We start from the raw sequence: 21,017 nt of genomic DNA, 5'->3' as shown, positions 1-21,017 counted from the left end.
GACCTTGCTGCTCGGCTTGCAGTCGGATGGATGAACCATCACGCACAAATTCATCCCAACGAGGCAAAGACGTACAGTACCTAGCTAGGTGTGTATACATATGAATTCGTGAAGACGACAGCTCGTCGTACCGAGAATGTATGTGTACGTAAGCAACCTAGATCGTCCATTCATCCTAGCTGAGACGTCAACAGTGCAACTAGGTCATCAACGGCAACAATCCTTTGAAGCCGGGAGCTAAGCTTGCGTGCAAGAAATGAATGTGTAAAGCTGCTGCAGCTAGCATTGCAGCCCCTTCAAGAGAATGTGTTCTCTGAAGCCTTCTCAGCCTGTCCAGCGTAAGCTCCATCATTAAATAAGAGTTTAGCTCAATCATGAAATAAGAGTTTAGCTCTTAAGTTGTATAGAGATAAACTAAAGTATATTATCATGAAATGATTATTTAAGCTGAATCCAATCAAGACAGTTGTTGAATTTATGATTATCTTACTATCTTAACAATCCCATCACAACTTCTAGCAACAATCAAGATATATCCAATCAAGACAGTTGTTGAATTTATGATTATCTTACTATCTTAACAATCCCATCACAACTTCTAGCAACAATCAAGATATAAGTGCAAGCAATCAATCACAAATAAGTTTCTGGCATGGTTTTCTGAGCATAGAATCAGCAACAGGCACACGTTTTCAATCGAAAACAACTTAACAGGAACAACAGTACAAAATCAATGCTCCTGTAATCCAGAAACTAAAATTAATATTCCTGTTTTTGAAGGTGTGAAGAGTATTGCAACTACCTGCGTTCCTGCAACACCATAGAATGTGTGGGGGAACTCTGATCGGACAAGTCCAAGTTGATCGCGCACAACATCAAAACTGTGACAGAAGGGTTATTCATTGAGAATGGACAATGTATTGGCCTGAAGTTAGGATACAGAGATAATGAATTGCGCAGACAAATTTTACCTCAAGCAAGACCAGCCAATGCCGAACCCTCGGATATAATATAATTGCAAGCCTCAGGATCAAATTGGAGCTCCTCTCCATCTTCCACTGCATCGACACCCGGTTGCCAGACCTGAAACGAAGCACTAAAGGGGTAACTAACAAATTGGAAAAAAGGAACAAATTAGAAACAATTTTTTTAAGCAGAAAACGCAATTCAACTAGGCGTAACTTTATGAGGAAGCACAACTAGTTCGGATGCGTGACGTGAGGATTAATTAAGAAAAAAAAAAGAATAGGGTCAGTGATTTCTCCCTCACCTTAGCCGGACCAGAGGCAGCCACAGGATTAGACGATGACGAGGAAGCTGCAGCTTTCTTCAGCCCGGAAACAGAGCAGAATTAGGTGGGAACTGGAGCACAAAACATACTGAATGGAACGAAGAAGAGCTTTAGTAGTTCATCTGGTAGCTCTTCCCCTTGATTCCTTTGATCCATTACTGTACTATTACAGCCTCAACCCAGATAAAGCATCTGAAAGATCAGAATCAGACATTTAGGAAGCATTAAGATCCCTATTGCCATAAGCATTCATCGTTTCTATGTTTGACATGAAGCAATTCTGGATATTTCTGTGATAGCATTGTCTGAATCCATACCTATCCAAAGAGAACTCATGTCAAATGCAGAGTAGTTTGCCATAGCGCCACCACTATGAACTCTGCTCAGTCCAAACTGTCGTTCATCCAAGTCTCATTTACCATTAAACGGCAGGCCAGGTGGTCCAACAGATAAAGATGCAGAATTACCAAAATGTTCCTGAAGCAAAAATATAAAGCCCAAAATTATATCAAGTGATCACATAACTCAAAAAGAACTATAGAAAAAAAAAGTAATTTGTTGTCCCTTCTATGGAGCATTAGGCAAACAAGAATAAGGCATTTTCTTCCAACAGTTCGCAAAGAAATGAAAAACAAAGTTAAACAAAAGAACATGAATCCATCTTAATTAGAGATACGAGGCTTTACAAAAAAAAATTGGGTAAAAATTAAATCATTAAGCATGCAAACGAAACAGAGAATGTCAGCAGCACAACCAAGGACAGGATACAAGGCAGGTGCTACCAGGACTGGAAAACCCCCACCCCTCCAACCCACCCCATGTGTTGCCATGTTACCCTTTTTTAGCCCTATATGCGCTGTACCTTGATTAAAGTGTATAACCAACATTAACATGCCAAAAAGTATGGTTTACACATAATATTTCATTATTAAGAGAGCAAGACAATAATATTTCATTATTAAGCACCCTCCTTGTCCCATTCCGAGTTCTGCCCCTGAGCACAGTGGCACCAGAGCAAATAAGAAAAGTTGCATACAGAACAGAAAGTTCAGTTCTAAGCAAATATGGATTGAAGCTAATAGTCCAATTAAATTGACATGTAAAATAATCTGTCTCTACAAATGAAGATAGAAACAGACATTTGCTAAAGTAAAGCCGGATGTTAAGAACCATAATTGTCTAAATAGATGAAAAAGTGAATCTCATGCAACATGGAAGAGAGGAAGAAAAATTTTCCCTTAAATTATGTATCTTGGTGAGTTATCCAAGCAAGCTTGCGTTAAAAAAAAAAGGTTATCCAAGCAAGCCATTCCATCTGATGGTCAGGACTCTGGACATGGCAAGTGGACACACAAAACGTAGTTCAGCACCAACCTAAAGGGCGTACCCAGTGCAGAGGCTTGAAGGGTGAGTACGATCCCGATGGCCTCTATCAGATTCAGGAGCAGAAACACCATCTGGTTGCCTGCATGAATATTGTTGTTAGATAATAACAATGTTGCGATTTTCAACCTTGGAGCCATAGTTCATACTTCAACAATAGCGACAGCAGCTTCTCGAATATGATGCAGTGAACCTGGAGTTCTATTAAGCAATGATCTGAGAGTTTGAAGATGGCTTGGTATGCTTGTATTTGAAGGTCATGCACAAAAGTAATGTCAAACACAGTCTTTGCTAAAAACCCCGCTCCAGCCTCCAGATGCCATCATGAAACCAAACTGCTCCAGTTCAGATAACCAGGATGGTTAGAAGTATTGGCAGTTTGGCACCATATATGAAGGTCATGATGGGACTTCCAATGCTATACCTCTCTTTATAGACATGGAGCTGCAACGAATCAATGACATGAATGTCAGGAAAGGGCAAGCCAAAGGAGGATGGTCTAAAACAAAAGTTAAGCAGAATTTGAGGTAGTTCAGAATGGGCTCCCTCTAAAAAAAAAAAAGTGAAGACATAGGAACAGGAGATTGTGGCGAACCAAGTAAACAAGTCATGGGAAATAGACCACAAAAGCAACACTAGTATATATTGGATTTACCTGATCCATGGAACTACAGACAGGAACAGCACACACTGCTAACAGTAGATATTAGTGTGAAAAAAAGGAACTGATAACAATAGATACTCAGGAGGGGAGTGGGGGGGGATACTTCTAACAGTGGGAAAAAACACGAAGCTTAGTGTATAGAAATCCATCAAGAAGTCAAGATGATTGACTTCATTCCCGGTTGTTAAGAATATCTTACAAACTAAGCAAACAAATGGAAGAAACTTATCTGCTCCAAATAGTTTGAAAATTGATTCCCACTGTAAAGATAACTAGGACTGAAGGCAAGATAATTTTATCAGGTGATAAACAGGATGCTGACACGCCCTAGCAGTACAACATTTCCCTAAAGAATTTCATCAAACAAATAGAGCATGAGATAGACATACCACTCAGCTGAGAATTTATTCCGTTTGACATAATGCTCACTTGTTGACCTCCTCAAGAAAATGGTACTTTTCAGGTAGGGACTTTGCAAGGTTCTTATATTCCTCCCTCGAGAAAAGTGATATTAGCAAGGATGTAGTGGAAGCCTCAAGTGAGAAGTTCATTTCATCAATTTTGAAGAGGTAAGCCCCAGCCCTCACTATCTCGCCTCCACGCAACAGCCTCCTAACTATAGCATTTAGCATGCGTGAGTTTGGAGTGCATCCACTCTTTTCCATTGATAAAAACAGATTGTCAAACTCATCAAGCAGCCCTTCTTTTATGAGATTTTCCATCATTAAGCCATAGGTCACCACATTCGGAACTAAACCATGGGCAGGGATAGCAGCGAACAGATCCATGGCATCTTTCTTTCTGCCGCCTTTGAACAAAGCATTAATCATAATGGTGAAAGTAATGATGTCAGGTCGAAGATCCTTAGAACACAGGCTCTGGAATATTTCAAATGCTTCATCAACACAATTATTTTTGCAAAGCCCATTTAGAATTATGTTGTATGTGTAAATGCCCCAATGTTTTCCACTTTTAATCATATTGAGGTAGAGTTCCATTGCTTCAGAAAATCTCCCTATCTGAAATAAACCTTGCAGTATAGTACTGTAAGTCACAGCTCCAGGCGTAACTCCCTTCCTCAACATTTCTCGGAAAAGACAATATGCATTATCTATCCTGCCAGATTTACAGTAGCCATGAAGCAATGTATTATAGGATAAAATGTTCGGTTTCAAGCCAACTGAGAGCATAACATCAAGTAACTTTGCCGCTTCATCAGTTCTACCAGCTAAGCAGTGGCCACCTATTAATGTAGTATACGAGATAACATCAGGTGTCATGCCTACACGTTCCATCCAGTCAATGACACTCTGGGCTTCCATGACCCGTCCTTCTTTGCATAAGTTAGACATTATTGTGTTGAAGAACACAACGTCGGGACGGATTCCTTGATCCAACATTTCAAAAAATAATTCCTCGGCCTTCTCCCATCTGTCAACGGTGCATAGTCCATAAACCAGGGAGCTAAAAACAACAATGTCAGGAGTCACCCCTTCGTTGATCATCTCATTGAATTTAAGCACAGCATCATCCACTGTTCCCAACTTGCAAAGTGAATCTATTAATGTTCCATAAGTGACTACATTAGGACTCAATCCTTGCTGCCTCATTTTGCTAAGTATATGCATTGCCTCATCTATCATTGCCTTTTTAGCAAATGCACAGAACACTATGTTGAAGATGTAATGATTAGGTGAAATACCATTTGCCACCATCAAATCTAGGAGATCAGGCAAATCAGCAAGGGCTCCGTTAGCAGCATACCCATGAAGAAGAATGCCGTAGATAGTTACATTTGGTTTTATGCCGTTCCTAATCATAGAATCAAAAATCTTCCTGGCTTCCGTGCATTTTCCATTCTTGCATAGATAGTCCAGCAGCAAACCATAAGTAACAACATTTGGCTGAAGACCACGTGCGGACATTTCTTCGAGCATTCGGACCACCTCTTTCCATTGTCCTGTAGAGAGGTACCCAAGGATCAGACAGTTATATGTCCAGATGTCCGGCTTAACACGTTTATCAATCATCTGCTGAAGGACACCCTCGGCCCTGTCAACTGCTTGAGCTTTGCACAGGCCATCAATCATCGTGGTGTATGTCACAACATCTGGTGTGCAGCTTCCATCTCCATCATCAGCCATCATGTGCAGCAGCTCAAGTGCCTCCTCAACTCTCTTTTCATTGCATAAACCCTTGAGAAGCGTGCTGCAGGAAACTACATCCGGCGTGCAGCCAAAGTCAGGCATTCTTGAGTAGTTGATTGATGACTATGTTACTGACCCTCCAGCCCGTCTTAAGGATGAGGCCAAAGGCGGCGAAACAATACTCCAGGTGTCCCATGCGACCGAAGCATCCAACGAGGATGCTGTATGTGCACAGGTCTGGACGCACCTTGTTGGAGCAGGCATGGGACATCCGGTTGAAGAGCGAGACGGCGAGCTCGGAGGTTGAAGAGCATCGGGACCGAGCGACAACGCTAAGCAGGTGGTTGAAAGCACGAACCGAGGCAGGCCTGGCGTGGAGCAGCAATTCATCAAACAGCTTGAGCGCGTCGTCGAGTCCAAGGCTCCCCGACCTGGCTCGGCCCGCGATGATGCGCTCCAGCTCCGAGCACCGGTCGCTGACGGCGCTCGCACCGCGGGACATGCCGACGGAGGACCCACGCGCGCGGCAACTGGCCCGGCGCGGGCACGAACGGCGGCGCTGCGTCCGCCTCCGGATCGGTGAAGCAGAGCAGATTACGTGAGGTGGGCGGAGCCGCTGGCCGCGAGTACTGCGACGTGGGGGATGTGAGTGTGTGAGCGTAGAGCTGGAAGCACGGGTTGGGCGCCGGGCGCAGGTGCTGGTGGGCGGGTTGGGCAACGATGGCCTCAATTGCTGCCTACTCTGGCTGTCTTGTACTGTTTCCTTTTCTTTTTTTCATCACATTCACATGACACGTAGTACTACAGTTTTTCCCAGTGTGTGTGTATGGATTAAAAAAAACTTTTTTTCTGAGAAGCAAGTTCAAAAGTTAAGGAGTATTTGCTTAAAAAGCAAACATTTTTTTTTTGAAAAAAATAGTTTCTTAGAAATGAACTTTCTCATTTTCTTTCCGCTTCTCACTAAATTCAAACAACAAACAAACACAGTCAATGTTCAGAGTATGATTCCTACAACCAATTATTATTATTATTATTATCATCGTCATCTTTAGTATCAATATAGAAGAATATCCTTTTTACTGTAGGAGCCCCGGCCTCTCCGGAATCCTTAAAATATAGAATATCCATTTTGTTAGCGTAATTGGGTGGCACGTGAAGCCATAGTTGCCATGACGGCCAAAATACTGGGCTCGCATCCTACAAATTCCATTCCCAGCCCATCACCACGAGGGAAGCCCATGTAGCCAGCGCCACACCCCTTATGTTTCGGGCTTAGACCCTGCATTGAGAAACGTCTAATTAATTAGCCTAAGGCTCCGTTCGTTTCTTTGGGAACGGGCCGTTCCGGCGGTCGTTCCGGATGGAACGGAGCCGTCCGTATTGAGAACTGGTGTATAACTGGCCAGGAACAAAACCTGGTACGGCTGCTGCCGAACGGGCCCTAAACCGAATTGTCATTCATTTGACTTGTTCCACTTATAATACTTAACATCTTTAAACTTAAACTTAATGTGTATATACCACCCAGACGTTTTAATACACTGGTCTTTACAAGGGCTTTTCAATTTGAATCTCCACCTCTATCAATTTATGTGTACTATATATCATTTCTCAAAAGAAAAGAAAACTTCATGCATGCTTGAACCCCTGTATCCCACAAGACTGAATCAGAGACCTGAACATTGGGGTCTTCGTTGTGAATCCCCATGCCCATATATAGAGAGGTAGAGTTAGAGCAAATCCAAGGTGAGTGTGCTTGCCTTGTGGGTACGGTAAATACTTGACATGGGGGTGCATACATAATGAAAATTTGGCTCTAACCGCTGTTATTTCATTTTTACTACATGAATGTACATCCTCCCATGTGTCATACACTAACATGGCTAGCTACATCATCTGCTCAGAAAGCGCACCTAAAAGAGAAGATGCGATGTAGTAGCAAATCCAAATTAAAAGTTTACCTATGGCGAACCTTTTACTATTAGTTGCATGATAAAGCAACCACTATTCAATATGCTAGGTGGAAACATTGGGTTGTTGGCTCATGCATTCGTAATTTCGTATCGACTAGTAGGGACTAAAAAAACAAATAAAGGCCAAGTAGCAGTAGCAGCCATTGATTCAGAGAGAAGTGCACAAACGTTTTCAGAAAACTTTCTATCTCACCGGCCCATCTTTTTTTTGTGGTTATATACTTAATAGGATGTGTATTCTCAGCTGTAGTAGATGATGAAACTTTTTCTAATACTGATGTTCTTTGTATGCATTTGCAAGCAACATGCTGTCATCGTACAAGAGACCTATGAGTCTTTCCAAAACCAAAAGAATATGTTATATATACTAAGCTCTTTATCATTGTGCCCTCTTGTTTCAATTATATTGTATAAGTTGTTTTCTCGATCTAAGAATGCGTGGCAATCATCATTGTGCTCATTTTAACAATATAATATAATATTGGTCCTCAACATTATAGGGATGGAAGCCGGGTTATCCTTGATAGAAAATTTTTGAGTGCTTACTGCTTAGTACTGAACTTCGGTACTTGGTGAACAATTGAACAACATGCGCATTTGAACCCCACAACGCCTTTTTGTTTGCACCCGGAAGAATCACTTATGGGACTGAGTTAGGAAGAAACATGACACAGTTCCGCCCCATAGGGCTGCACATCATCCCCAAGAGGAGAGGGCAAACAAACAACTCAAAGATCAAAATAAAATAAAATTACATGTTTTCCAAGTTTTGAAAGGCCCGCTGCCGCTGCTCCATGTCTTCTTTTGTTCATAGCACCACCATTAGAGGCGTTTATGCTATCATTGTGGAAAATTCCCCGGTTTCGCTCTTTTCGTATATCCCACATGACGTAGATGCATAGGCCGTGACTAGCAGCTTCTCACCAGTTAACGATGGAGGTGTGACTAGCTACATGGAGATGTGGCGAGGTAGAGAGAATCCTTGCCACACTAGCACCTGCCTCCAAACGTCTGCAGCGAAAGGCAACTTAAACATAAGTGAAGACCCGTTTCCTGTTGACCATGACAAAATGCACAAAGAGGTTTGACGTGGCCATCCCCTTTTTGCTAGATTGTTGGCCGTCAGGATTAATTAGGGTCCAAGCTAAGAGCTTGCATTTGTTTTCTACCTCTGCTTTCCAAATCAAGTTGTTGCGGAATGGTTCAAAAGACCCCGCAAATTAAATTGGATTTGGTATGCCAACTTTGTGGTATATTTTTCATTCGGAGTCCATTTCCGGTTAATGGAGTTCTCTACTTTTGGCTGTATGTGCACATCTGAAGCCAAATCCACAGGGAGATGAATTCCACGAGCTAAGTATAGCATCAGTTATTCTATCCCGCAGTGATCTGATCTCCACGCATTTGTTCTGTAGCTCTTGGATGACAGATTTGTTCTTGTGTTTAACTAGGGTGTACTCCCTCCATACCTCAATTAGTTATCGTTTAGGACATGATTGTGCTTACCAAGGAGTAATTAATTAGATGGTATTTTTCCCTGTCTGCCCCTATTAAATACGGTTGTGGATGCAACCTATATGAAAAACAATCATGGTTCAGACTGGCTAGTGCAGTGAGGCTAACGCCCTGAGGACAAGGGCGCGGGTTTGATCCCTGGCAACCACATCTTTTTTTGCTGTCACTGGCGATTTTGCATGGCACTGTTTCTGTGCAAGTGGCGTTTGTGCTGGGCCTCGCTGTGAGTGGCAATCTTTTTTTGCTGTCACTGGCGATTTTGCATGGCACTGTTTCTGTGCAAGTGGCGTTTGTGCTGGGCCTCGCTGTGAGTGGCAATTTTGCATGGCGCTCGCTAGGTCGGGTGTGGGCGCGTTGCTGCTCATGCGCACGCGCGTTTTGGCCCGTGCGTGCTCTCGTTTTTTGCGCGGTTTCGAATGTTTAGCGACGCGCGCGTTTAGCCTTCCATACAGCTCGTTCTTTGGCGCTTTTTTTTCGTTGCATAGCACCGTGCGCGCTCTCGTTTTCTCTGGCCGTCTGTCCATCTACCCCTTCCTATTTAACCGGTGCTACATCCTATCCATCTCAACCTCTTCTATTTCCATCTGTGCCGTGCTCCACTGTTTCCTTCTCCGCTTCTTCTCTTTTCTCTGTACTGCAATGGCTAATCCATTCGATTTGAACGTTCGTTTAGAAGAAGATGATGACGACAATCTTCCATTCGATCTCAATGAGCCAATAATGGAGGATCACACCACATATGGTAATGTACTCAGTTTGTTTGTTCTTTTTTTGATATTCAAATCAACAATGTGTAGTTTTGTTTCTCATTTTCTTTCTTCTTTTTTTTGACAGGGCTTGATTTGAACTTGCCACTAGACGAGTTTGGTGCGGTTGATTTCAATTATGTACAAAACCTGCCCGGTAAGTTTTATGAATGAGTTTGTTTTTTCCTATAGCTAGAACATGCCGTGGCTAATTATTACTATGAATGTGCTTGTTTTTTTTCCTTTTGCTAGAACAAGATGTTGAGGCTCCCGTTCAAGTAAACCGTCCAAAGCATGACATGCCTGAAGAAGTTAGAAAACAAGTGTACCAAGCATTGTTGGCTAGAAGCAAAAATGGGAAACTAGGCAAGAGAGATACAAGCATTGTTGCCGATCAGTTTGGTGTACACATTCGATCGGTTCAGCGCTTATGGAAGCGAGGTAAAACCCAACTTGCTCAAAACATTCCGGTCGTGGTTGCTAGTCAAAAGAAGGGTAGATGTGGACGTAAGGCAATCCCTCTTGATTTGGAACAATTGCGCAGCATTCCTCTAAAGCAAAGAATGACCATAGAAGATGTGTCTAGTAGACTTGGTATTACCAAATCTAGGATACAAAGGTATTTGAAAAAGGGTTTGCTTAGGCGCCACTCTAGTAGCATCAAACCTTACCTCACTGATGCTAACAAAAAGACTAGGTTGAAGTGGTGCATTGACATGATTGAGCAAGGTTTGGTTGGTGATCCAAAGTTTAAGGATTTTTTTGACTTTGTGTTCATTGATGAGAAATGGTTCTACCTTTCTCAAAAATCCGAGAAATACTACTTGCTACCCGAGGAAGATGAACCACATCGCACTTGCAAGAACAAGAATTATATTCCTAGGATCATGTGTTTTATGTGTTTGTGCTCGGCCAAGATTTAGAAATGGAGAGTGCATTTTTGATGGGAAAATCGGTTGCTTTCCACTTGTCACTTATGAAAATGCTATTAGAGGAAGTCATAACCGTCTTCGTGGTGAACAAGTTATCAAGCCAATAACTTCAATCACAAGGGATGTCATTAGAGATTTCATGCTAAATCAAGTGTTGCCGGCCATTAGAGCCAAATGGCCAAGAGAAGATGTGCACAAGCCAATATTCATACAACAAGATAATGCACCTTCTCATTTAAAAGTGGATGATCTGTTTTTGTGAGGCTGCTAAGCAAGATGGGTTTGATATTCGGCTTATTTGTCAACCACCCAATTCTCCTGATTTCAACATTCTAGACTTAGGGTTTTTTCGTGCTATACAAGCTATACAATATAAGAAGGATGCAAAAACAATTAAAGATCTTGTTCCAGCCGTGCAGCAGGTAAATTGTTCACTTTTTCACTTGTTACATTGCTTCTTTAACAACTAAATGGAGTACTCATTGATTCATTTTCACTTTTCATGTAGGCATTCGTAGAGTACTCACCACACAAAGCAAATAGGATCTTTGTGACACTACAAACCGTTTTGAAGGAAGCCATGAAGATAAAAGGATGTAACAAGTTCAAAATTCCTCACATTCAAAAACAAAGACTAGAGAGAGAAGATCGGCTCCCATTCCAAATAACTTGTGAAGCTTCCTTGCTAGCCGAAGCACTTGCTAGTCTTCCTGCAGCAAATTAGAAGAATGCAGTACCAAATTAGTTTTTTCAATCTGAAGCAAGAATGTAGTAGTAGCAAATTAGATTTTGCAAGCCGAAGCAAGACATGTACCTTACTCTTCATGTTTGCATCTTCCTTCATCTTTGCATCTTTGAACTTCTTCATGTTGTAGATCTCGTCCACCTTCTATTCAACGTGTCCAGGTACTAGTATTTGTGTCTCCATCCATCTCAAGTTTGTCCACATCAGGGATGAACAGCTCGCAATCAAATTTGTCTATGCCATGTAGTATCCAAGTAGTGAGATCGTAGTCATCATGAACAAGACAGCAACGTGCACACCTGCGAGCTTCGCGGTGAGCTTGGAAGCAGGCTTCTCCGAAGACGCCGCCACCGTGGAACATGCCGCAGCGAGCGCACTGCACCTCGACGGCGTCCGGCGCGATGTCGAGGGAGTCCGGCACCACCTCGACGTTGAACGGGGCGATGTCGAGGGAGTCCGGCACCACCTCGACGTCGAACAGGGCGATCTCGAGGGAGTCCGGCACCATCTCGACGTCGTCCGGGTCGATCTTGAGGGAGTCCGAGTCCAGCGCCATCTCAGAGGCAATCGTCATCTCCGAGTCCGGCGCGACCTCCGCGTCAAGCGTCTCCTCCATGGCGCGAGTGACCTTCATGGCGCCGGACTCCTCCATGGTGCGAGCGACCACCATGGCGCGAGGCTCCTCCATGGCGCGACCGATCTCCTTGGCGCGAGCTTCCTCCATGGCGCGAGCTTCCTCCGGGCGGCGAGGGACGCGAGCGCGCTGACGAGATAAAGGGAGGCGAGCGTGCTGTGGGCGAGCGTGTGTGGTCTGCCTTGACGCGAGAGCCGACGAGCGACGACGCAGCGAACCGAGGCGACGCGCGATTAATTGCGAGTAGTTGGCGAGCGCAACGGGCGGCGATGGGAGGGGCATTCGTGTCCATAAGGCACTGCACGGGCGAGCGACGACAGGCTTTGTGAAAATGGGCTTAGTGCCCAGAACGACAGCTAATACGGGTATGGAGGGAGTATAAATTTGGAGCAGTTATTGTTGGAGCCTTTCCTTGGAGCCACCTGTTGTGCCAAAATTTGACTTTTTTTCAATTACCCACAGTGACTATGGTGGATCAGTTGAAAAGCATGTACCTGTGGCGTCTCAAGGGGTGTTCATGCCAACCCAACGTTTGGAGTCATTGAAGCAGAAAAAATACAAAAAAAAATGCCAGAGTAGTTATACATTCTAGAAAAAAAAATACATTGTGATTAGTTATGTTAGCTCTTCCAGCCGAAGAAAAAATACATTGTGATTACTGATTAGTTATGTTAGCTCTTCTAGCAGAAGAAAAAAAATTGTGATTAGCTATGTTAGCTCTTCCAGCAGAACAAAAAAAAAGTACATTGTGATTAGTGAAGTTAGCTCTTCTAGCAAGAAAAAAAATTTAAGAACACAAAAAAAAATTGAAGTTAGCTCTTCCCGCAGAAGAAAGAAATAAATTGCGATTAGTTAAGAAAAAAATTAAAAAAGACACAAAGAAAATGAAGTTAGCTCTTCCAGCAGAAGAAATAAATAAATTGTGATTAGCTATACCACCCAGACGCATCTTCGAGAAGGAAAAAAAATTCAAAAAAAACACAAAAAGAATTGTCTGAGCCCAGGTTCGAACTGGGGACCTTTAGTGTGTGAGACTAACGTGATAACCAACTACACCACCCAGACGCTGTGCTGGCCCCTTCTTTTCACATAAAGTAGATCATAGAAATGAAGACGCATGTGAATGGACGTCAACAAACTATGTGTGCATGTGGTTTTCCAAAAAGAAAGAATACTGCATGCTTCAACGGTTGAACCCCTGTACCCATGTGGTTTTCCAAAAAGAAAGAATACTGCATGCTTCAACGGTTGAACCCCTGTACCCCCACAAGACTGAATCAGAGAGACCTGAACACTGGTGCATTTCGGTGCTAATCACCATGTCCCTCTGCATCATCTGCTTACAGCACTATAATCTGATCAGGAAGCGCATGCACGTGAATGGGAAGAGATGCGGCGACACCTGACAGGTGAATGGACACGCATTCAGGCAGACATGCACATAACTTTTCTGAGAAGCAAGTTCAAAAGTTTGGGAGTATATTTGCTTAAAAAGCAAACATTTTTTTTAAAAAAAATAGTTTCTTAAAAATGATCTTATTTATAGCTTTTGCCCGTGCGCCTGCTTGCTGCCGTCCCCTGGGACGTCCACCGACAGCTCGTCCTTCTGGCACCTGCTCAAAAGGATCCCGGCGTCGTCGGCGTCCGCGGCGCCGCTGCTGTTGCCGCCGTGGTGGTCGTGGCGGTGGAAGCGGAACTGGAGCTGGCGTCGTCGCCGAATAGCGCCAAGAGGTGGTCGGCGACGTGGTGCGACGCGCACACGCCCGACAGGAGGTGGCCGAGCACCACGGCGTACGGGAGGAAACGGCCGGCGTGGACGGCGTGGGCGTGGAGGTCGGGGGTCAGCGGCGGCGTCGGGGCCGATCTGCTCCTCCTGGTCGATGAGGCCGCCGCTGTAGCACGACTCGGACACCATGGTGAAGGTGGCGCCCCCCGCTGTAGCACGACTCGGACACCATGCATGGTGAAGGTGGCGCCCCGCGGCACGAGGTCCACCAGCTCCCGGAAGTCCACGTCCGCGCGCGCGCGCGCGCGCATGCAAGAATGTCAATCAGATACTCAGATGTGACTGTGAGAAACGACGACGACGCGCCAGCCACGCGTGCATGGGAGTGGTTGGACGTGCGTAGACACGGACCTGTGATGAGGTTTAAGTCGCAGGGCACGATGGCCTCGTCGTCGCGGCCACCATGGCCGCTGATGGGCGGGATGAGCGTGCCGTGGCCGCTGAAGTGGAAGAAGAGCAGGTCCCCGGGCGTCGCGCGTGCCACCATGTCGGCCAGCACGCGCTTGACGTTGCCGCCTGTGAGCCTGTCGGGAGCACGCCGGTGCCGCTCTCGTGGTCGTCAGTGAGCACGGTGACGTCGCCTGGCGCGAAGCCGAAGGGGTCGAGGAGGACGGCGCACATGGCGTGGACGTCGTTGATGCAGCCCTGCAGCTCGTTCTCCGTGCTGGCGTAATTGCACCCCACCAGCGTGGCCAGCATCTTCTTCTTCACCGCCTCCATTGCTGTGCTTCTTCTAGCTCTAGCTCTACCTCTACCTCTACCTCTGGTGCAGTGAGATGAGATATTCCTGTTTTTGAAGGTGTGAAGAGTATTGCAACTACCTGCGTTCCTGCAACACCATAGAATGTGTGGGGGAACTCTGATCGGACAAGTCCAAGTTGATCGCGCACATCAAAACTGTGACAGAAGGGTTATTCATTGAGAATGGACAATGTATTGGCCTGAAGTTAGGATACAGAGGTAATGAATTGCGCAGACAAATTTTACCTCAAGCAAGACCAGCCAATGCCGAACCCTCGGATATAATATAATTGCAAGCCTCAGGATAAAATTGGAGCTCCTCTCCATCTTCCACTGCATCGACACCCGGTTGCCAGACCTGAAACGAAGCACTAAAGGGGTAACTAACAAATTGGAAAAAAGGAACAAAATAGAAACAATTTTTTTAAGCAGAAAACGCAATTCAACTAGGCGTAACTTTATGAGGAAGCACAACTAGTTTGGATGCATGACATGAGGATTAATTAAGAAAAAAAAAGAGTAGGGTCAGTGATTTCTCCCTCACCTTAGCCGGACCAGAGGCAGCCGCAGGATTAGACGATGACGAGGAAGCTGCAGCTTTCTTCAGCCGGAAACAGAGCAGAATTAGGTGGGAACTGGAGCACAAAACATACTGAATGGAACGAAGAAGAGCTTTAGTAGTTCATCTGGTAGCTCTTCCCCATGATTCCTCTGATCCATTACTGGACTATTACAGCCTCAACCCAGATAAAGCATCTGAAAGATCAGAATCAGACATTTAGGAAGCATTAAGATCCCTATTGCCATAAGCATTCATCGTTTCTATGTTTGACATGAAGCAATTCTGGATATTTCTGTGATAGCATTGTCTGAATCCATACCTATCCAAAGAGAACCCATGTCAAATGCAGAGTAGTTTGCCATAGCGCCACCACTATGAACTCTGCTCAGTCCAAACTGTCGTTCATCCAAGTCTCATTTACCATTAAACGGCAGGCCAGGTGGTCCAACAGATAAAGATGCAGAATTACCAAAATGTTCCTGAAGCAAAAATATAAAGCCCAAAATTATTTCAAGTGATCACATAACTCAAAAAGAACTATAGAAAAAAAAAGTAATTTGTTGTCCCTTCTATGGAGCATTAGGCAAACAAGAATAAGGCATTTTCTTCCAACAGTTCGCAAAGAAATGAAAAACAAAGTTAAACAAAAGAACATGAATCCATCTTAATTAGAGATAAGAGGCTTTACAAAAAAAAAAAAAATTGGGTAAAAATTAAATCATTAAGCATGCAAACGAAACAGAGAATGTCAGCAGCACAACCAAGGACAGGATACAAGGCAGGTGCTACCAGGACTGGAAAACCCCCACCCCTCCAACCCACCCCATGCGTTGCCCATGTTACCCTTTTTTAGCCCTATATGTGCAGTACCTTGATTAAAGTGTATAACCAACATTAACATGCCAAAAAGTATGGTTTACACATAATATTTCATTATTAAGAGAGCAAGACAATAATATTTCATTATTAAGCACCCTCCTTGTCCCATTCCGAGTTCTGCCCCTGAGCACAGTGGCACCAGAGCAAATAAGAAAAGTTGCATACAGAACAGAAAGTTCAGTTCTAAGCAAATATGGATAGAAGCTAATAGTCCAATTAAATTGACATGTAAAATAATCTGTCTCTACAAATGAAGATAGAAACAGACATTTGCTAAAGTAAAGCCAGATGTTAAGAACCATAATTGTCTAAGTAGATGAAAAAATGAATCTCATGCAACATGGAAGAGAGGAAGAAAATTTTTCACTTAAATTATGTATCTTGGTGAGTTATCCAAGCAAGCTTGCGTTAAAAAAAAAGATTATCCAAGCAAGCCATTCCATCTGATGGTCAGGACTCTGGACATGGCAAGTGGACACACAAAACGTAGTTCAGCACCAACCTAGTGGAAAGGAAAATTCCAGTTCACATTGTAAGCACTGGTTTTAGTATCAGTACAAACACACGAGTTCTAAATTGCAAAGAAATCTTATGATGCGATCATAGGAAAAACGCCTTAGTTTGCAATGTTATAGGGTTTCATAGCCAACAAGTTTCTGCCCAGTAGAAATGGGCAAAATATGCACATAGTAGACAAGTGTCTAGTCATCCAGCTCAATTATCTTCACAACGGATGAATCTACCACTTTTTCTAGTAAATAACGACAAACAGTCGTGGTACTTGATCACACCAGAGGCATTGTCATGGTCAAGAGCAACCATCAGAATCCACTCATTTGTAGTGCTGGTAGACTCTTCCTGAAAGGCACAATGAAGATTGACTAATACCAAGTGACCAGACAATTGCTCGTTAGTTCAGCCAGGAGTAATCAATCAATTTGCGTCACGCAATGGAAATGCATGAAAACGTGACAAACTAACATAATCAGAGCCTAGCTGCAAACGTGCAAGAACAAACCAAGTAGGATCACCACGTCAAACCTTATCAGTTAACGTTCACCCTAGCCTTCCTCTGTGATCCACCAAGCAGGTTGATCTCTCCCTCTGTGATCCACCCAAGCCTATGCATCCTTTCATTGTTTGTACTGCTGGGAACCGCAAGAAAAGGCTTGAAGGGTGAGTACGATCCCGATGGCCTCTATCAGATTCAGGAGCAGAAAAACCATCTGGTTGCCTGCATGAATATTGTTGTTAGATAATAACAATGTTGCGATTTTCAACCATGGAGCCATAGTTCATACTTCAACAATAGTGACAGCAGCTTCTCGAATATGATGCAGTGAACCTGGAGTTCTATTAAGCAATGATCTGAGAGTTTGAAGATGGCTTGGTATGCTTGTATTTGAAAGTCATGCACAAAAGTAATGTCAAACACTCAGGTCTTTGCTAAAAGCCTATAACCCCTACTCCAGCCTCCAGATGCCATCATGAAACCAAACTGCTCCAGTTCAGATAAGCAGGATGGTTAGAAGTATTGGCACCATATACGAAGGTCATGATGGGACTTCCAATGCTCGACTCTCTTTATAGACATGGAGCTGCAAGGAATCAATGACATGGATGTCAGGAAAGAGCAAGCCAAAGGATGATGGTCTAACACAAAAGTTAAGCAGAATTTGAGGTAGTTCAGCATGGGCTCCCTCTAATAAAAAGTGAAGGCATAGGAACAGGAGATTGTAGCGAACAAAGAAAACAAGTCATGGGAAATAGACCACAAAAGCATCAGAAAACACTAGTATATATTGGATTTACCTGATCCATGGAACTACAAACAGGAACAACACACACTGCTAACAGCAGATATTAGTGTGAAAACAAGGCACTGCTAACAATACATACTCAGGGGGGAGGGGGGATACTTCTAACAGTGGGGGACAAACACGAAGCTTACTGTATAAAAATCCATCAAGAAGTCAAGATGATTGACTTTATTCCTGGCTATGAAGAATATCTTACAAACTAAGCAAACAAAAGGAATAAAGTTATGTGCTCCCAATAGTTTGAAAATTGATCCCCACTGTACAGATAACTAGGACTGAAGAAAAGATAACTTTTATAGGAGATAAACAGGGTGCTGACACGCACTAACAGTACAACACTCCCTAGAGAATTTCATCAAATAAATGTGACAACACAACATGGCCAGCAAATTAGAGAATGAGGTAGACATTACCACTCAGCTGAGGATTTATTTTGTTGGACATAATCCTCATTAATTGACCTCCTCAAGAAAATGGTACTTTTTAGGTAGGGACTTTGCATGGTTCTTATATTCCTCCCTCGAGAAAAGTGATATTAGCAAGGAAGTAGTGGAAGCCTCAAGTGAGAAGTTCATCTCATCAATTTTGGAGAGGTAAGCCCCAGCCCTCACTATCTCACCTCCACCCAACAGCCTCCTAACTATAGCATTTAGCATGCCTGAGTTTGGAAGGCATCCACTCTTTTCCATTGCTAAAAATAGATTCTCAAACTCATCTAGCAACCGTTCTTTTATGAGATTTTCCATCATTAAGCCATAGGTCACCACATCTGGAACTAAACCATGGGCAGGGATAGCAGCAAACAGATCCCTGGCATCTTTCTTACTGCCACCTTTGAGCAAAGAACCGATCATAATATTGAAAGTAATGATGTCAGGTCGACGATCCTTAGAAAACAGGCTCTGAAACATTTCAAATGCTTCATCAACACAATTATTTTTGCAAAGCCCATTTAGAATTATGTTGTATGTGTAAATGTCCCACTGTTTTCCACTTTTAATCATATTGAGGTAGAGTTCCTTTGCTTCAGAAAATCTCCCAGTCTGAAATAATCCTTGCAGTATAGTATTGTAAGTCACAACTCCAGGCGTAACTCCCTTCCTCAACATTTCCCGGAAAAGACAATATGCATTGTCAATCCTGCCAGCTTTACAGTAGCCATGAAGCAATGTATTATAGGATAAAATGTTCGGTTTCAAGCCAACCGAGAGCATAACATCAAGTAACTTTGCAGCTTCATCAGTTCTACCAGCTAAGCAGTGGCCACTTATTAATGTAGTATATGAGATAACATCAGGCCTCACGCCTACACGTTCCATCAAGTCAATGACACTCCGGGCTTCCATGACCCGTCCTTCATTGCATAAGTTAGACATTATTGTGTTGAAGAACACGATGTTAGGACGGATTCCTTGATCCAACATTTCAAAAAATAATTCCTCGACCTTTTCCCATTTGTCGACGGTGCAGAGTCCATAAATCAGGGAGTTAAAAACAACAATGTCAGGTGTCACTCCTTCGTTGATCATCTGATTGAATTTAAGCACAGCTTCATCCACTCTTCCCAACTTGCAAAGTGCATCTATTAATGTTCCATAAGTGACTACATTAGGACTCAATCCTTGCTGCCTCATTTTGCTAAGAATATGCATTGCCTCATCTATCATTGCCTTTTTAGCATATGCACAGAACACAGTGTTGAAGGTGTAATGATCAGGTGAAATACCATTTTCTACCATCAAATCTAGGAGATCAGGCAAATCAGCAAGGGCTCCTTTAGAAGCATACCCGTGAAGAAGAATGTTGTAGATAGTTACATCAGGTTTTATGCCCTTCCTAATCATAGAATCAAAAATCTTCCCGGCTTCTGTGCATTTTCCGTTCTTGCATAGATAGTCCAGCAACAAACCATAAGTAACAACATTTGGGTCAAGACCACGTGTGTACATTTCTTCGAGCCTTCGAACCACCTCTTTCCACTGTCCTGCAGATAGGTACCCATGGATCAGACAGGTATATGTCTGGATATTTGGCTTAACACCTTTATCAATCATCTGCTGAAGGACACCCTCGGCCCTGTCAACTGCTTGAGCTTTGCCCAGGCCATCAATGATCGTGTTGTATGTCACAACATTTGGTGTGCAGCTTCCATCTCCATCATCAGCGATCGTGTGCAGAAGCTCAAGTGCCTCCTCAGCTCTCTTTTCATTGCATAAACCCTTGAGAAGTGTGCTGTAGGAAACTACATCCGGCCTGCAGCCAAACTCAGGCATTCTTCCGAACGATATCTCCATGGCCTCGTCCACCCTCTTGGCATCACAGAGGCCCTTGAGTAGTTGATTGATGACTACGTCATCCACCCTCCAGCCTGTCTTAAGGATGAGGCCAAAGGCCGCGAAGCCATGCTCCAGGCGACCCATGCGACAGAAACAGCCAATTAGGATGCTGTATGTGCACAGGTCTGGACACACCTTGTTGGAGCAGGCACGGGACATCCGGTTGAAGAGCGAGACGGCGAGCTCGGAGGTTGAAGAGCATCGGGACCGAGCGACAACGTTAAGCAGGTGGTTGAAAGCACGAATCGAGGCGGGCCTGGCGTGGAGCAGCAATTCATCAAACAGCTTGAGCGCGTCGTCGAGTCCAAGGCTCCCCGACCTGGCTCGGCCCGCGATGATGCGCTCCAGCTCCGAGCACTGGTCGCTGACGGCGCTCGCACCGCGGGACATGCCGACGGAGGGCCCACGCGCGCGGTAACTGGCCCGGCGCGGGCACGAACAGCGGCGCTGCGTCCGCCTCCGGATCGGTGAAGCAGAGCAGATTACGTGAGGTGGGCGGAGCCGCCGGCCGCGAGTACTGCGACGTGGGGGATGTGAGTGTGTGAGCGTAGAGCTGGAAGACGGCGGTGCCGGTGGCGGCGGCGGCGGCGTGGGGGTGCACGGGTTGGGCGCCGGGCGCAGGTGCTGGTGGGCGGGTTGGGCAACGATGGCCTCAATTGCTGCGTACTCTGGCTGTCTTGTACTGTTTCCTTTTCTTTTCTTTTTTTCATCACATTCACATGACACGTACGGAGAGCGTACTCCAGTTTTTCCCAATGTGTGTGTATGGATTAAAAAAAATTCTGAGAAGCAAGTTCAAAAGTTAGGGAGTATTTGCTTAAAAAGCAAACATTTTTTTTTTGAAAAAAAATAGTTTCTTAAAA

At 44.2% G+C, this 21,017-nt stretch overlaps 1 protein-coding gene, 1 non-coding gene and 3 pseudogenes across 14 annotated transcripts; 1 reads left to right on the top strand and 4 right to left on the bottom strand.

Annotated features, from left to right (window-relative positions):
* Positions 1–71: 71 nt before the first annotated feature.
* Positions 72–20,808, bottom strand: LOC136486206 (protein Rf1, mitochondrial-like). Of its 13 annotated transcripts, XM_066483076.1 has the most exons (7): positions 18,232–20,808; positions 16,980–17,596; positions 16,790–16,856; positions 15,439–15,598; positions 15,102–15,313; positions 14,804–14,915; positions 14,551–14,713 (listed from the first exon to the last, which is right to left on the bottom strand). In XM_066483076.1, exon 1 carries the CDS (start codon positions 20,542–20,544, stop codon positions 18,271–18,273), a length of 2,274 nt encoding a protein of 757 aa, XP_066339173.1. In that variant the 5' UTR covers positions 20,545–20,808; the 3' UTR covers positions 14,551–14,713; positions 14,804–14,915; positions 15,102–15,313; positions 15,439–15,598; positions 16,790–16,856; positions 16,980–17,596; positions 18,232–18,270. The 13 variants fall into 13 exon arrangements, with proteins under 13 accessions (XP_066339170.1, XP_066339169.1, XP_066339168.1 ...); XM_066483073.1 differs by lacking the exon at positions 14,551–14,713 and adding exons at positions 72–329; positions 803–881 and having other exon boundaries at positions 15,439–17,596; XM_066483064.1 differs by having other exon boundaries at positions 14,461–14,573; positions 14,638–14,713; positions 15,439–17,596.
* LOC136487987 (protein Rf1, mitochondrial-like) lies at positions 1,458–6,111 on the bottom strand (annotated as a pseudogene).
* On the top strand, positions 9,613–11,121 carry LOC136487986 (uncharacterized; annotated as a pseudogene).
* On the bottom strand, positions 13,022–13,095 carry TRNAV-CAC (transfer RNA valine (anticodon CAC)). Its single transcript has one exon. It is a non-coding gene; the product is annotated as a tRNA-Val (tRNA).
* On the bottom strand, positions 13,467–14,080 carry LOC136486211 (metacaspase-9-like; annotated as a pseudogene).
* Positions 20,809–21,017: the final 209 nt, after the last annotated feature.

The sequence above is a fragment of the Miscanthus floridulus genome, chromosome 10, assembly GCF_019320115.1.
Source record: "Miscanthus floridulus cultivar M001 chromosome 10, ASM1932011v1, whole genome shotgun sequence".
NCBI lineage: Eukaryota > Viridiplantae > Streptophyta > Magnoliopsida > Poales > Poaceae > Miscanthus > Miscanthus floridulus.
The sequence above is the reverse complement of the archived record's forward strand: the minus strand, read 5'-3'. Positions and strand labels throughout refer to the sequence as shown.